Source organism: Amphiprion ocellaris, chromosome 5 (genome assembly GCF_022539595.1).
Source record: "Amphiprion ocellaris isolate individual 3 ecotype Okinawa chromosome 5, ASM2253959v1, whole genome shotgun sequence".
Taxonomy (NCBI): domain Eukaryota; kingdom Metazoa; phylum Chordata; class Actinopteri; family Pomacentridae; genus Amphiprion; species Amphiprion ocellaris.
This window is the reverse complement of record NC_072770.1, coordinates 25,647,304-25,662,172: the sequence shown is the minus strand read 5'-3', so window position 1 is coordinate 25,662,172 and position 14,869 is coordinate 25,647,304. Positions and strand designations below refer to the sequence as shown.

Genomic DNA, 14,869 nt, shown 5'->3' with positions numbered 1-14,869 from the left:
AATTTTCAAAGGTGTGCAGGTCCTACTTTCAACTGTACAAAGAGTTCTATGCAAGAGTGAACACCAAGGTACCACACAGTCATACATTTCTAAAACAATGTGCAAAATACAGTGATTCATGTCTAAATTGCCATAATTTGAAAGGCTACTCTGTAAGAAAAAAGCCATTGTAATGAAACCACCATAAAGACAGGCTACAGGCTACAGTTTACACTTGAACATGGATTCAGGGATCTTTATAGATAAATGTCCTCCGGTGTGATGAAACAAAAACTGAGCTATCTGGTCATTATGACATTTGGAGGAAAAGGGGATCGCAAGCCAAAGAATGTCTTGCCAGCTGTGATGCACGGTGGTGGCAGCATCATGTTTGGAGGTGTTTTGCTGCAAATGAGACTGGGGCACTTCATAAAATGGGTGTAATTGTGGACGGAAATATTAAAACATCTCAAGATATCATCAGGGAAGTTTAAGTTTGACCATTGGTGTGTGAGTCTGTGTGAGAATGGGTCAATTGAAAATACATTAAATGATTTTTGGAAGCTGGCTGTGGCTTAAAAGGTGCTATATGTGCTAAACATGGACCATTTACAATAAGTGTGGGCCATCTGGTTGCTACTGGGTCCTCAAAATGGACCAGACCCCAAACATGCTTCTAAAGTTCTGGCAAAATGGGTTGAGGTTGAAGCCTTGACATTAATCTAATACAAATGTTGCAGGTAGAACTGAAAAGGCAGGTCTAAGCAGCACAAATTCAGTTCTGCAAGTAATAATGGGTCAAAATTCCAGCAACCTATTGTGAGAACATTTGAACCAGGATTTTAAAGGCAATACTGTTGTGGCTCTTGGTGTCGCCACTGTGACTAACTATTGACTTTTTAAAAAAGATGCAAATTGGTATGTGGAAGGTTGGTACCTGTACTCGCTCTACATCCCACCTTCCTGCTTCTTCTTCCTGCTACCTGCCTACCCCTGTGACTGATTGGATACCCTGATAACAGGCTCCAATCCCACTGCAGCAGTAATCCCAACACCTGCTTTAAAAGTGCAGCAAATCTGTCCTTCAGGGTGCCTGTGGTTTCCTGTGAGCAGCTCACTGCTGTCTTTTGTTTTCACCTGTTGGTAATTACTAGCTGTACCTGGTCTTGTATCTGCTTGTTAGCAGTTAAATTGTGGCACCCTGGGTCTGAGTGTTCTTGAAACCTAATTTCTACTTCTGTGTACAGTTTCTGTATGCATCTCACCGTGCTGACTTGCAGCTCAGTTGCATCACTTGCATTTTCTTTTTTTTTGTGGAAACTGTGACAGGCTTTAGATTTCCTCATCTTACTGCATCGCACACACACACACACACACACACACACAACTGTATTGTGGTTTGGTCAGGTAAGCTTTGTACAGATAAGTCAGAGTAAATCTTTTATTTGCTTTTCTAAAGAGCAGGTTGGAAGCTTTAAAAATAGCTTCATGTCTCTTTAATTGTACTACTTTCTGTTTTGGGCAGCACTCATTGGGCTCATAAGTTCTTCTATTTTGTATGTTTGCTGTTTTTCCCCTTACTTGGCTACAAAACTTTGAAATATAACAGTTCTGTTCATTGGAAAATTATAAGTTTGCCTTTGATTGTTATCATCTGGTTAGTGATGATACTCCTCTTACCCTTTGTGGTCTGTAGTCAAAAATAATGCAAACAAATTGTATTGAAACTACTGACAGAGTGGAAATGTGATACAAGAAACAAAAGCGGAAATATATCCTTCTCTCTGTCATTATTCTGACACTTTTATAACTCTTAAAACAAAGGTGTCATCATAATTGAACTCAGACAAGGAATGTTTACTCAGATAAAACATCAAGAAATAAACTGGCTTTAAATGTGTTTGTCTAAGATGTTGGCCATGTAAACTCCTCACTTCAACTGTACATAGGACATATGTTCAATGAATGTATTCAGTGTGGCCACTGACTATGCAGGACAAAGGCACCTTGTGAAGTACTTTAGAAACTGTGCCCTTCAAGATGCTTCCAGGTCCCTTTACAGCCACCGTGGCAGCCACTTATAGTCCAGATATACAGTCATGATTTTCTTTTGTATTTTAGGTTTTACTGGTCTTTGCATTTTTGAGTAAATGGATTCCAAGATGTCAAACTAAGGTTTTGACAGGAATATCATGTGGATTGATTATCATGTATGCCACTAATTCTGATTAAATGTTAACCCTGATGCTTTGGAAAGCATATTGCCTAAAAGACAAAGTCAGACTTTGTTGTTAAAAGGGTGTGACTGCAGGCATGAGAAGATTCACCCACCTGCTGTCATTCAACTTCATAGAAACAGGTTAAACACGAAAAGCATTCAGAGAAGGCAGTACTCTGCCAAGGCTGCTCAGTCGTTGCGTCAGTTCTGACAGATGAAATCCTAAATTAAAAAAAATATCTTGTGGTGAATAAAATGTGACCCTGCAATATCCCTCTACACTGCATTCTCCTGGTCACATTTTGGTTTCCATTTTAACAGATTATGCAACCTCATCTAAATAATGCTGATGCAAACCACAGTATATGAGTAAAATGGCTGCAATAGCTGCACTTTTCTTTGCGGCAGGAACTGTGTTTGCGCTTTATTTTTTGCGTCATTTTGACCGGATGTAACTGTTGGTGTGGACGGAAGACAGCAGTTAGACAAGTTAGATGTAGTCCCTGCAGGGTTGTGGACCGCCGTGTTAGTCTGCGCGATAAATTAGTGAAACTACGGAGCTTATTCCAGTCGGTACGGTTCTCTCGGTCGGTCAGCTAAACCCCTTAAAGGTTGTTAGCCGTGTAGCCGCTAGAGGACGTCTCGGTAACTTAACACTGAAATTAGCACTGTCGATCAAATAACGGACTAGCCAGTTAGCTAGCCCCCAGCTGCCCCGATACACAGGGCAGGAGTAAATGATTAAGTGGCTATGACTGCAGCTGTAATTTGTCATTTCTTCCGGTAGGATTATTCCGGTTGCATGTCGCTCCGTTTGCTCGCTGTTTTGCCACTATAAGTGTTGAGTTAGCAGCGCTGTGGGATGGCTAGCTGAGCTAAGTTACCGCTCCGAGAAAAGGCTTCGTCGTGGTCGAAGCTTTCGCTTTTCAGAGCTCATGTTGATCTCAATGAGGAAATAGCTGTGGGTTAATACAGCTGCTATGGTTTCTGCGTTACTTCTGGTGAGTAAACCACACCTTCAACAGGGAGTGATATTTAACCGTTGTCACTTTGTCATTTCTTCACAGTCGCCAGCGCAGCAACTGGACGTTCACTACAGCTGTGGACCCTTTGCGGTAAAACTTATGTCCATGCGGTGTTTCTCTCTCATATCCAGCTCCTGCCTAGTTGAAAGGCTTGCCAGCGAGGCACCCGGTTCAGCATGAAGGCCCTCGGATCCAAATTCTCCTTTTATGCGGGTTTTGTGGTGGGAACCTTCACACTGTACGTGTTCCTGCGGCAGGTGTGGTTTGCTAAGACTTTGGCAGATCAGCAGGCCAGCAGCTATGCCAAACTTCATGACCACCAGCAACAGCTTGAGGCAGAGAAGAAGATATGGAAGAAAGAGCGGTCTGCTCTTTTCAACCTGAAGCACCCACATCATTTAGGTAAGTCATATAGAAGAAATGTCTCCAGAAGTGTGTACACATTTGGAGAGATGTAAATATTTAAATAGCATGAGCCCCGAAAGCATGTATTTGTTTTGTTTGAGGGAATAAACAGCACCCTCCAAACCTCAGTAAATAGTGCCTTCACTTCCTCGTTTGTTCCTTGCTTACACAGTACTGTGGTGGATCAGTCCTTTTTGTTTGTGTGAACAGTGGTCTGTTAACAATACTAATCCCCACCAACTCTCACAATGTAAAGAAAACCTCAATGTTAAATCTCTCAATTATGTTGTTTGCCATACCTAAAAAACTATTTCCATTTTAAATGTATGTACCTTGAAGGCAGGAAAAGTTATGCGAGAAATGGAATTTAGTACTCTAAATCCCAAAAATGACACCACACATAACAACCAGCTTACTGCAAGTGTGAATTTCGACTGAATTTAACATAATATAGTTCCTTTACCTTTTTGTTTCAAGGATTAAGATCCAAGCACCACCAAAAGATAGGTCATCAACTACAGTAAACAATAGTCAGTGACACTGGCTGTAGCTTTTTGGCTGCTTTCCATGTTTGCCTTTGTAGAGAGTAACAACAGGCTTTAAATGTTTTTAGACCTCAATAGATTAGAAGATATAGTGTCAGTTAGTAGTTTCAAGGGCTTATCCAGTTACTATTTTGTGTTACATAATTGATGGCCTTTATTGAATTGATATGACTGATGTGATATCTGATTCCTTTTTATATAGTATAGTATCATTTACTATACATAAGCAGCAAACACCAGTCTTTTGTCTCTTCTTCTTTTAAGACATACAGTTGTCCCAAAATAATTTTCTAAATGTTAACATTCTAGTGATCTCTCAACCTCAAGTTAAATGATCTTTTCAAATATCTGCAATGCTTGTAAAAGATGAAATCATCCACTGATTTTTCCAAGAAGGCAAGAACTTAGAACATATCATATATACACAAGAATAACAATGAAATTATATAACATATCATTACTCGCACACCACTACACTAATAAAAACAGTCGCAATTATGAGATATATAAGCGAGTAAATCTGAAATTTCTTTCCGAGCAGCAAGTGTGTCAAGGTTCAAGCTCATGCTCACGATTTTAAATGGATATTATGGTGTGAAATTAAGTTACTGTTCATATTCTCTCTACCAGGTGAGGATAGCAGTATGGCTGATGAATTGTACAGAAAGGTGCGTATTCTCTGCTGGGTGATGACTGGACCGAGCAATCTGGAGACTAAGGCTCGACATGTGAAGTACACATGGAGTCGCCACTGCAATATTGTGGTCTTCATGAGCTCTGTGGACGACCCCGACTTCCCCACAGTAGGATTGGGTACAAAGGAGGGTCGTGATCAGCTGTACTGGAAAACAATTCGGGCCTTCCATTACGCTTATGAGCATCATGCTGATGAGGCAGATTGGTTCCTCAAGGCAGATGACGACACCTACGTAATTGTGGACAACTTGCGATGGGTTCTTGCGAACCACACGCCTGATGAGCCGATTTACTTTGGCCGAAGATTCAAGCCCTACGCCAAGCAGGGCTACATGAGTGGCGGTGCAGGCTATGTACTGAGCAAAGAGGCTTTGCGAAGATTTGTAGAAGGTTTTAAAAGCAAAGTGTGCACTCACACTACGTCTGTGGAGGACCTGGCAATGGGGCAATGCATGGAGAAAGTTGGGGTGCTGGCAGGAGACTCCAGAGACACTGCGCACAGGGAGACATTTCACCCCTTTATCCCTGAGCAGCACCTCACTGTCAAGTTCCCAAAGAGCTTCTGGTATTGGAGTTACTGCTACTACCCCATCTCAGAGGCAAGTACAGTAAACACTGTGGAATGTCTCTTCACTCATCACCTAGTATTGATGCGATCTTCTGTATTGTTCTTCTAGTTATTGTTAAAGTTTCAACACTCTGTGTCGTCTTTGTTTGGTCATAAGTGACAACTGCATGTTTCTTAACATCGTTTGTTTCCCAACTGGTAAATCCACAGTACCATAGAGAACTTAGAGTAAAGATTCCTCTACCAGACTGATGCATTTTTACATTTATTAACAGTAATTTTGTTAATGTGTCACATGTGCAGTCACACAGTCAAGATTTAATTTGTACCACCCATTTCGACTGAAGTCTGTTCCAGAAAATGTAATTCCTGAATGTCTTATTCTGTTTCTTAGGGTCCAAACTGCTGCTCGGATGTGTCGGTGTCTTTCCATTATGTAGATGCTTCAGGCATGTATTTATTGGAATACTACACCTATCACCTGCGTGCCTTCGGCTACAAATACCGTTACCAGCCCCCCAGCCCACTAGCCTACAGTACTGAGAAGTCAAGACCCCGAGATTCAGCAGAAGGAAAAAAGCAACAGGCTCCTCAGGAGAACGAGCAAGGAGATCTGAAAAGGGCTGACAAGAAACTGGATGCAGATCCCCCTCCTGCAGCTGGTAAAGACCCTCCTGATGCTGCAGGGGACAACAAACAGTAGGACTGTGTGGATGTGCTAAGAGAACTGATCATTAGGGGGAAGAGGAATTGTTCTTTTGAGTTCATTTTGATAATTTTAGCTCGTATTTCTATAAAAAACAGAAAACTGCTCTTTGAGCCCAAGTTTCTGCCCATACAAGTGATTTGACTGCGGATTCTTGAACTGAAGGACTGTAATATGGCGAACTGGAAGACTGGTTTTCAGACTAAGAGGTGATTTATAACATTTACCCTTTTATTTCAGTTTTGTTAAGTGGTTTTTACAACCAAGAGTCTTCTTTAAAAGTTGGGAGCATCTTTCTGTAGGCTGTATATTCATTCGAAAACTAACTAAAGGAACTATTTTAACTGTTGTCTAGAGCCTTTTAAGTTTGAATTTGCCATTGTTTAATGGCCTACTTACGTACTGCAGTTCCTCCAAACTTGATCTACCAGTACCACCTTCTTGATATGTTGGGTGCGTTTGACACCTTTTCACATATAGAGAACTGTGTGCCTGCCGATTACACATGTTTATGCGTCTTGAGCTCAGATAACAGCCAGACTAGAACAAAAATCCATTCAAAGTCTCTGGTATTTGTTTTGAGCTTATTGTGGTTAGCTGATTTTAGTGTTTCTGTTTTAGACTTTGGCTTTGGACTGCGTTCGAAATCCGTTTAACAATACAGGCAACTGTAGCTTTATGACAGTGTTCTATGTGGAGCTTTTTATTTAGTTTTAGGTGAAGTTTAGTCACATTCACCTTTAGCTCTGTGAAATTTACATGAAGAAACTCTTTGTCTCAAATAGTATTTTTTTGAAGTTTTTATTTAAAAGTATATTTAAATGACTAGAGTGGAATGATTATTTTAATTAGAGATTCGTTAATAATTGTTTTATCCATTAGTCAGCTAATTACTTTGATGTATGAAATGCCAGAAAATAGTGAAAACATTTCCTGTCATATTTTCTAAAAACAAGGTGATGTCTTCAACTTTGTTTTTCAACTAACATTCAAAAAAGCCAAAATAGTCGGTTTATTATTTTATAAGACAAGGAAAAACAGAAAATCCTCTCAAGTGAGAAGCTGGACCAAGATTAATTAGGTACACTTATCTACAACAAATGCAGCTTAATACGGTCATTCAGTTATTAATATGTTTTCATCTAAATGGTTTTGAGAAATAATGTACACCTCTGCACATGTGGGCAGTAGTCAGGGACATGCTGTCTAAAACTAAGATAAAAGCGAAACGACAACAAAACTAACATCATAACCTCCACAGAGGAAGGATTTATTGCAGGACTGTTGTAAAAGACGGCTTTAGTTTCAGGTGTACCTAATGAACCGGGAAAAAAACACTGTAATAGACGTCAGTGTACACAGTTATTCTTGTAGCAAAGCATTGTTTGGATGCATTCATGTATCTCAATGGTTCATATGAATGTAGTGAGGCGACCACAATGCTTTAAATGAAAAGTCCAAATGATTACATTTATGCGATTCAGCCAAAGATTTCCACAAGGGATAAGACCACACTGAAGACAGACAAGCCATTATTTGTGTATTTGTAATCTTGGCGATATTGCAGTGAAACTCACTACTTTTCATTTGTTCTTAAAATTGATATATGCTCAGTTAACAGCAGAAATTAAGTGTAGTTTCTTTGCTGGCTGGATACACGCTCAGTTGGGAAAGGAAGTCATTATCAAATTATCTGTTATGTCTCTGTAATGAAACTCGCTTGATGATAATCCAGTCCTGGCACATAGTTGTCTATCTGTGCTTCCAGAAACTGGCACTGTATACGCATACCTAAAGATTTCTCTGCATCTTCCCCCAGTGGACTCATTAGCTTGTGCCTTGTAAATGGAGATTGTATGAGCCTTCAGCTGCACATGTGACTTTGCACTGTGACATTACCACGATGAGAGTGTTGCTTTCAGATGGAGTATTATTTTGTTGAATCCTTCCATTGTAATGCCAATGGCCTTTGGGCAAGCCAGTGAATGACTTGTTCATGACATGTTTTTTTTTTTTATTTCTTTGAAAAAGTAAAGTGGGGAACAGATGGGGGCCACACCAGTTCTTTTGCAGTTAGTAGACATTGTATATTTTAAAGTATTCGTAATAATTCCTATACTAGTTTGTAACCAAACAAAGAGGAAAATTTATGGGAGATAGATTTATGACCAAATACTGTAAAGTGCAGAACGAAACTGAATGAATTTGGCATTTATGTAAAAATTGAATGCACTTTTGAATGAAACAGTTGCTGTTTTTCTTTTTAACCACTTGACCTTTTTTATTTCTAATGGTTGAAAATGTATGAGGTAATAATGCCTGTGAAAATACATTTTTGAAAGTGTTTACACTCAGTTCCCATCTGTGCATGAACACAGAGCATGTTCAGCTTCATTTTCATTTCTTCTTTTTTTTGGTATTCAAAATGAAAAGGTCCGGTTTTAACCAAATCAGCATGTTTTACTTAATGGTTTCTTTTAAAGTTAATGCACGTTTGTGCAAGTGAATTGAACTGTTGCTGGCTTAGACTCATTGTTGATAACAGCCACATCTGGTTTCTAATGGGAGTGATACAACACATCCAGTTCTTGACAATCTTCTCAATATTAAAATTTTATGAAAGGGAAACGTGTGTACAGTGCTGTATTTATATTTGAAGTGTATTTATGTTGGTACTGATGTCTAAATCGAGTCAGTACACTTTAGTGTGTAAATGCGTTAGTGTTAGTATGTGAGCACATGTAATCAGTGTGCAGGATTGTTTTTAGTGAATGGTACTTTAATCACTATAAATAAATGCATATTTTATTGTACATCTTGTTTACAGTTGTTTCCATGACATTACATCATGTCTGTGTTTTACAGTGACAGTAAAAAAAAAAAAGATGTGCATGCAGGGTTAATACGACTGTTTCACCTGTCTGTGGTTAAATAATATTTCATACGTTGTCCTCTGTATACAGGAGCCGTGAAGGTTGTCGACTGGAGGTTTTAAAGTCAGCGTTGCTAATAGGAGGATGTGTGACACGTCCATTACACAAAGCGTTGGATCCTGAGTAGAGACAAACAAGGTTTGGTCAAAAGATTTAGCTGCAAATATAGTTTTCTTTCTTTGTTTATTTTTAGCAATGAAGCAGGTTAGAATTTATTACCTCTGCCTCCCATTGTCCATGTAGCTGCCTCCCTTGTTTGTAATTACTGTGCACGCCAACATGCCTTTCCTGTTGCACACAAAGAGGACAAAAATGTCTCTAAATTACCTGCACTATATAATTATGCAGTCAGCCGTTAATTGATGTAATCACTATAATAGCTATAATCGCAAAGGACGTCCTGATGTTGATTGTATGTGAACTAGAATGGAAATCCATTTTCTTTCCAAGACCCAGATTAGGCACTAATTTAGAAGATAAAACTTCAGAAAAGTACGTTGAACCATTGAACCTAGGTGTGAATGTTGAGGTTATTCATTTGTGATACTCTAGTCTGCCACTTCTGCTTGATCTGCAACATCTAGATGTAAAAATGCTGGGTGAAAAGCTACTTAAACCAAGGGGGAATTTCTTGCTAGTTTAGGATTTAAATTGCCCTCTAAGATTCATTGCTTTTTGAACTGAAAAAAATTAAAAACACATAATTCTGTTGTATGTAGGGAGATCTCAAACAAGCCAAGCATTTTGGCTACTGGTTGGTCTTTTGTTGTCAAGCTGCTCAGAATGAGACCAAAAATATGGATTTAATAATGGTGATGTGGAAAATAAGTTGATATAACAGCGGGGTTATAGTGGCTTTTGCTTTCTCTTTTCTCAAAGATGTTAAACCTGTATGAAGCTTAGTTGAAAAATGTATGTATATGATCAGAATCAGATTCCTGACAAAATTCAACATGATTTATCACTCTTCATTTATGAACTCTAAAATGTCCTGCTCACTATATATGTTGATCACAAATTCTTAATGAATCACTAAAAATAACGCATTTTAAGAGATAAGTATTAAAAAGTTTAGTGAGAGCGGTTATATCGGTAGATTTAGTGATATTTGAGTAACTTAAACAATGCAGGAGAACCAGCTTCTCAAGACAAGACTTGGCAGTCCGCCTGCATTTCAATGATAAGTAACGCTCCTTTGATGACAGCAATGTTCACATTCTGTACAGAGAAGATAGATGGTTTAAGAGAGGACTGAAGGAAAACATCTCAACAACCATCTCTAAACAGAGGAGAGAGTCTGCAACACCACTTATCCAGTATTTATAATGCGATCTTGAGATCCCTCCACAAATACTTTCATCATCATTAACATCTTCAGTTTAAAAACCTTTTACACCACATTTCATACCAAGGACTCTCCATCCGTCAGTATTGAAGAAGCCTCTTGGACAAGATGAGCAGACGCTGTCGTCCTTTTTTAAACTATGACATATTGTAATAACTCATTGGATTGTGATTCATGAGGAAATCAAAAACTGACAGTTTGTATTTCTAGTAAAACAAACAAAAAAAATGAATTCATAGATGTCATATGTTCTCTTACAAGTACACCAGGAAGTGAAAAGGAGAACAGAATATTGAATAACTTTCTGTGTGAATTCCTTTCAGTAATGCAGAAGTCACTCACTTGTCCTCTGACCCAGCAGATCAGCCAGAACCTCATCAATGTGTCCTGCTCAAGACAAACACAAAATATGTTTCAGTGCAGGTCAGTGTAAGAAAATACTCGATGCTGGTTTGACAGTGAATTCCACTTGAAGTTCTTACTTTTTCTCGGCACTGGCATGTTTTTTTGGCCTGTGAAAAGAGTTGCAGGTTAGACGACCAGGGTTTGATTGTCAAAGTACTGAAATCCTTAACTGCAAACATAACTCACTGTTTGGTTGCGCGGCACTTCTTCGTCCCATTAGACTCACAAAGCTGTCGTAATCGATGTCATCAAATCTCTTCAACGCTGCATCTTCACCAAGACATCCGTCTGGCTTCGCCTGGAAGCAAAAATAAATGATCATTTGTCAGCTTTTTTCTATTTCTTACGCATTTCAGCTGCTCACTCCAAAATAAAAACTCTGCCGCAGTGACTCAGAGGATCAGGTTTGCAAATGTAGGTGCAGGTCCAACCTCTCTCAGTGCTTTGTAGATCTCTTCTTTACACATTGACCTCACAGGAAACAAGACAAGGATGATCAACGCAGCCAGAGAAGCAGCAGTGCAGCAGTTTGCAGTTCTCCCCATCACTCTGAAATGGAATCAGTGCTTTAAAATCAAAGCAGTTTGTGAAAATGATTTATTTGTATTATTTTCTACATTGTAGACTAATACTGAAGGATTAACACTTTTTTGTTTACAACATAATTCCATATGTATTCTTTTATAGTTTTGATGTCTTCAATATTAATCTACAATGTAGAAAATATTATTGAATGAGAAGGTGTAGCCAAACTTTTGACTGGTAGTGTACATCCTACATTAAGTCATACATAAAATCATCATACAGTATTTTTATATTTTAATGACTAATCAGAAATTTTCATCATTGGTTAATCAGCTGTTTTATAACTGTGGTACAAAGTCCTTACATTTTTTTTTGTCCTATTTGCTGGAGAGAGCATCATATTTATTGTAAATCATTTTTTTAAAAAAGAATTGTTTTTGTTTGATCTGGTCCATACTTTTAAAATAGTGGTTTTAGGACATGTTAGATACAAATTGCTGCTACGGCTTTCCATCTATAGTTTTGAAACTTATTAGGCTGTACTGTGAGCAAAATGGCAACAGTCATTGATGCACCATCTTTCAATTAATTCATGTAAATAACATGAAATGCTAGAGTTCACTGAGCAAGAAACCGGAGCAAAAAGCCTGCAGATGGTTCATGAACAAGTTTGTAAAATAAAAAAATATAGTTTTTTAGGTATAAGTGGAGAAATACTTTAACGAAATTCATCTATAATGCATCAACTGTTCATCAAACCAAGTTGTATTTTATGTTTTTATATTTTCTTTCTTTCCCCTGTCATTGGTAATAAACTCAGCTGATTATTAGGAAACACTGAAGAACTATGCAATAAACTGGCTGCAGAGCCTATGATCGTAAAAGATATTTTACTAGAGTTGTTTTCAGCATAGATGCAGGCAATAACAGATGTACTGGCGTCATAAATATGAAAGCTCCAGACTGTTTTGTTATTAAGTAAGCCAGTTCATTCATTCATTCATTCATTCAGTTAACCAAAGATCATGCAGCAGAACAGAAAATAGAATTACAAATGTATCTTGAATTCTTCTGTGAATAGACAGAATAAACTATTGTAAAGTTATTACATTTATCTGTCACAATAAACTACTGCAAAGTAATGAAAATTTCATATTACCTACCTCAATCTGATCCTTCAGTATGAACCAGTGACCTGTTCAGCAGATATCACAGGAGCTCTATGGCAAGTCAAAACAACGCTTTCCGCTGCAGCCTGTGTCTCAATTATTATAGTTCTTGAGCTCATTTGTAATCCAATTAGCACTCCACCCCCAACCCAAACCCCCAGCCCATCACACACACACGCACACGCACACGCACACGCACACGCACACGCACACACACACACACACACTTTTGGGATGGAACTATAATCGGGTTATATAGGAAAAATCATACATCTTTTCACTAATGATTATTTAACGAAATAACCATTAAAATGAAATGTGAATGTACATCACTGACTAATTATTAATTATGTCACAAATCCTATTCTTACTGAATTAACAACCAAATGACCTCATGAGTCTGAAAAGTGGAAGCCATCTTTACAGAGTCGCCAATAGTTCGCTGTTGTTGTTTTTTTTTACGGATATCTGCTTACAAAATCATATTTTTGAGACCTGCCTCACTACTTCCAATGTTAAAGGAAATGCTAGTAGTGTCTATGATTAGGGCTGAACTTATTTTGTTAACAAATGTAATGTCCTGAGGTGATGAAACACAACACGTTTCTGTGTTTGTGTGGACAGCATTTACAGGATGTTTGGAGAAAATGTGCATCTTATTTGCTGCCATGAGAACACCAGAAATATATTACCTTTACTGCTAGCATTGCTGTATGACATACACATCTTCCTCTGACATTTGGTGTTTGGATTAAAGAACAAATTAAATTCTTGATACTTTATATACAATACATCCCTGTTTTGCACAACATGGCACACAGTTACAGTGTAATTTAAATAAGATATTATGGGTCACTATAGAGCTATTCACTTATACATATTTTGTTCTTTTAATAACTGTAAGCAATAATAATTTTTTTAACAAAGATCCTTAAACCATAGGGTGTGTGTATGTCCCAGGAAATGGAGTCTATAATGCGTCTGTGTGGCTGGACTTGGAAAGTTTTGTACGCCTACAAGCGGATATTGCTGTTCTGTCTACTCTGTCATTGGCTGGTGTTTGAAGTATATATAATAACTCCCACGCTCTCTGAATGACCACCGAAATGATAAGCAGAAGCCTTCTGACTGAACCCAAAGTCTGATTACACCCACTTGCAATTTTTAAGGTCATATTTCAACAGAAAAAAAAAAATCATTTTGTCTCACAAACACCAACAACAACTCCTGTCTTCAGCACTATAATCCTCACTATGGTCATAACAGCAATCAGCATAACAGAAGTACATTTGAAACAAGTTTTGCCTGATTTTTTACTAATTTCTTCCATATCTGAAATACATTTAAAGGATAAGAAGGAACTTTAATATCAGATTGTTGAATTGGCTTGAAGCTTTGATGTTTATGAGGAAACTACATGTCCTTGTGGCTGTAATGCTTTTCATGAGCAGATATGATATATTAATACAGATTGACATGCTGAAGAAATGAGGCCTGCTCCTGTCAGAGGCAGTGTTTTGTTTATGTGAGTAAATCATGGAGCTTTTTTAAAAATGAAAGCCTTATACCTTTTTTATGTTTTTACTGGGCTCGACGAATTCATGTGTTCTTAACGTTGAGGGGGACTCTTCAACACTCCCCCTGTAGGCTTTAAAATTACATCTACAGTTACTTGTTACGTAGCAGAGTACAGATTTTTAATGCTTTTGTTGCTTTTGAACATTAAAGCAATAGTTTGTTGCATCTATTTACTTTGTGGCATAAAGTTGAATTATAAACTGGTACCACTTTTATATCTGTCCATTGAAAATAAAGCTACAGCAAGCAGTAAGTTAGCTTAGCTTAGCATAAAGACTGGAAACAGCAGGAACAGCAGAAACCTTTGTCCAAAGGTTATAGAATCCACTAACAGGACGTAGCCACTCTAAAACTTACTAGTTGGCACTTTTTTTTATTAGGCTGTACAAAAAATACAGTATACAATGAACAATGCACTGTTTAATGAGTGTGACTATTTCCTGGATTCTCTGCTGGTTCACTGCCAGCTTACCAGTTCAGCACATAATCCATTGTGTGGGCCACAACTTGACATTTTCACATTTCATAATAATAAAGAAAAAATGTGGTAAAGATGGAATATTTTCACACTGGCTTTATGATCGTAGCCAACAAATACCACTTGTATTGTGAAAGCAGACAAAAAAGTACTTTGGGCTTTTCTCATGTTTATACCTGAATCAACTGGAATTCACTGAAGTAATAGAAACATCCCCTTGTGTCATGATTTCACAACAATGTTAACACTAACTGTTTGCTCCTGCTAAATGCCAGGGGAAACCTGACAGACTGG

The 14,869-nt window shown here is 38.1% G+C and overlaps 2 protein-coding genes and 1 long non-coding RNA gene across 3 annotated transcripts; 1 reads left to right on the top strand and 2 right to left on the bottom strand.

The window, feature by feature from the left end:
• Nucleotides 1–2,566: 2,566 nt before the first annotated feature.
• Nucleotides 2,567–8,955, top strand: c1galt1lb (core 1 synthase, glycoprotein-N-acetylgalactosamine 3-beta-galactosyltransferase 1, like b). Its single transcript, XM_023267345.3, has 4 exons — nucleotides 2,567–3,198; nucleotides 3,354–3,624; nucleotides 4,803–5,467; nucleotides 5,831–8,955. The coding sequence occupies exons 2-4, from the start codon at nucleotides 3,399–3,401 to the stop codon at nucleotides 6,137–6,139; spliced, it is 1,200 nt and encodes a 399-aa protein (XP_023123113.2). The 5' UTR covers nucleotides 2,567–3,198; nucleotides 3,354–3,398; the 3' UTR covers nucleotides 6,140–8,955.
• On the bottom strand, nucleotides 8,143–10,380 carry LOC129348990 (uncharacterized). Its single transcript, XR_008601772.1, has 2 exons — nucleotides 9,295–10,380; nucleotides 8,143–9,194 (listed from the first exon to the last, which is right to left on the bottom strand). It is a non-coding gene; the product is annotated as an uncharacterized LOC129348990 (long non-coding RNA).
• Nucleotides 10,381–10,454: 74 nt separating this feature from the next.
• On the bottom strand, nucleotides 10,455–12,586 carry tac3b (tachykinin precursor 3b). Its single transcript, XM_035946849.2, has 5 exons — nucleotides 12,514–12,586; nucleotides 11,257–11,374; nucleotides 11,012–11,123; nucleotides 10,903–10,932; nucleotides 10,455–10,807 (listed from the first exon to the last, which is right to left on the bottom strand). The coding sequence occupies exons 2-5, from the start codon at nucleotides 11,368–11,370 to the stop codon at nucleotides 10,755–10,757; spliced, it is 309 nt and encodes a 102-aa protein (XP_035802742.2). The 5' UTR covers nucleotides 11,371–11,374; nucleotides 12,514–12,586; the 3' UTR covers nucleotides 10,455–10,754.
• Between the last annotated feature and the right edge of the window lie 2,283 nt (nucleotides 12,587–14,869).

Bases quoted from the DNA above. Each gene is read 5' to 3' on its own strand.
- c1galt1lb (XM_023267345.3), top strand. From the start codon at position 3,399: ATGAAGGCCCTCGGATCCAAATTCTCCTTTTATGCGGGTTTTGTGGTG. The intron at 3,625-4,802 runs GTAAGTCATATA...TCTCTCTACCAG, and splicing joins GAAGCACCCACATCATTTAG to GTGAGGATAGCAGTATGGCT. The intron at 5,468-5,830 runs GCAAGTACAGTA...TCTGTTTCTTAG, and splicing joins GCTACTACCCCATCTCAGAG to GGTCCAAACTGCTGCTCGGA.
- tac3b (XM_035946849.2), bottom strand. From the start codon at position 11,370: ATGGGGAGAACTGCAAACTGCTGCACTGCTGCTTCTCTGGCTGCGTTG. The intron at 11,124-11,256 runs GTTGGACCTGCA...TTTTGCTTCCAG, and splicing joins TCTACAAAGCACTGAGAGAG to GCGAAGCCAGACGGATGTCT. The intron at 10,808-10,902 runs GTAAGAACTTCA...TGTCTTGAGCAG, and splicing joins CATGCCAGTGCCGAGAAAAA to GACACATTGATGAGGTTCTG.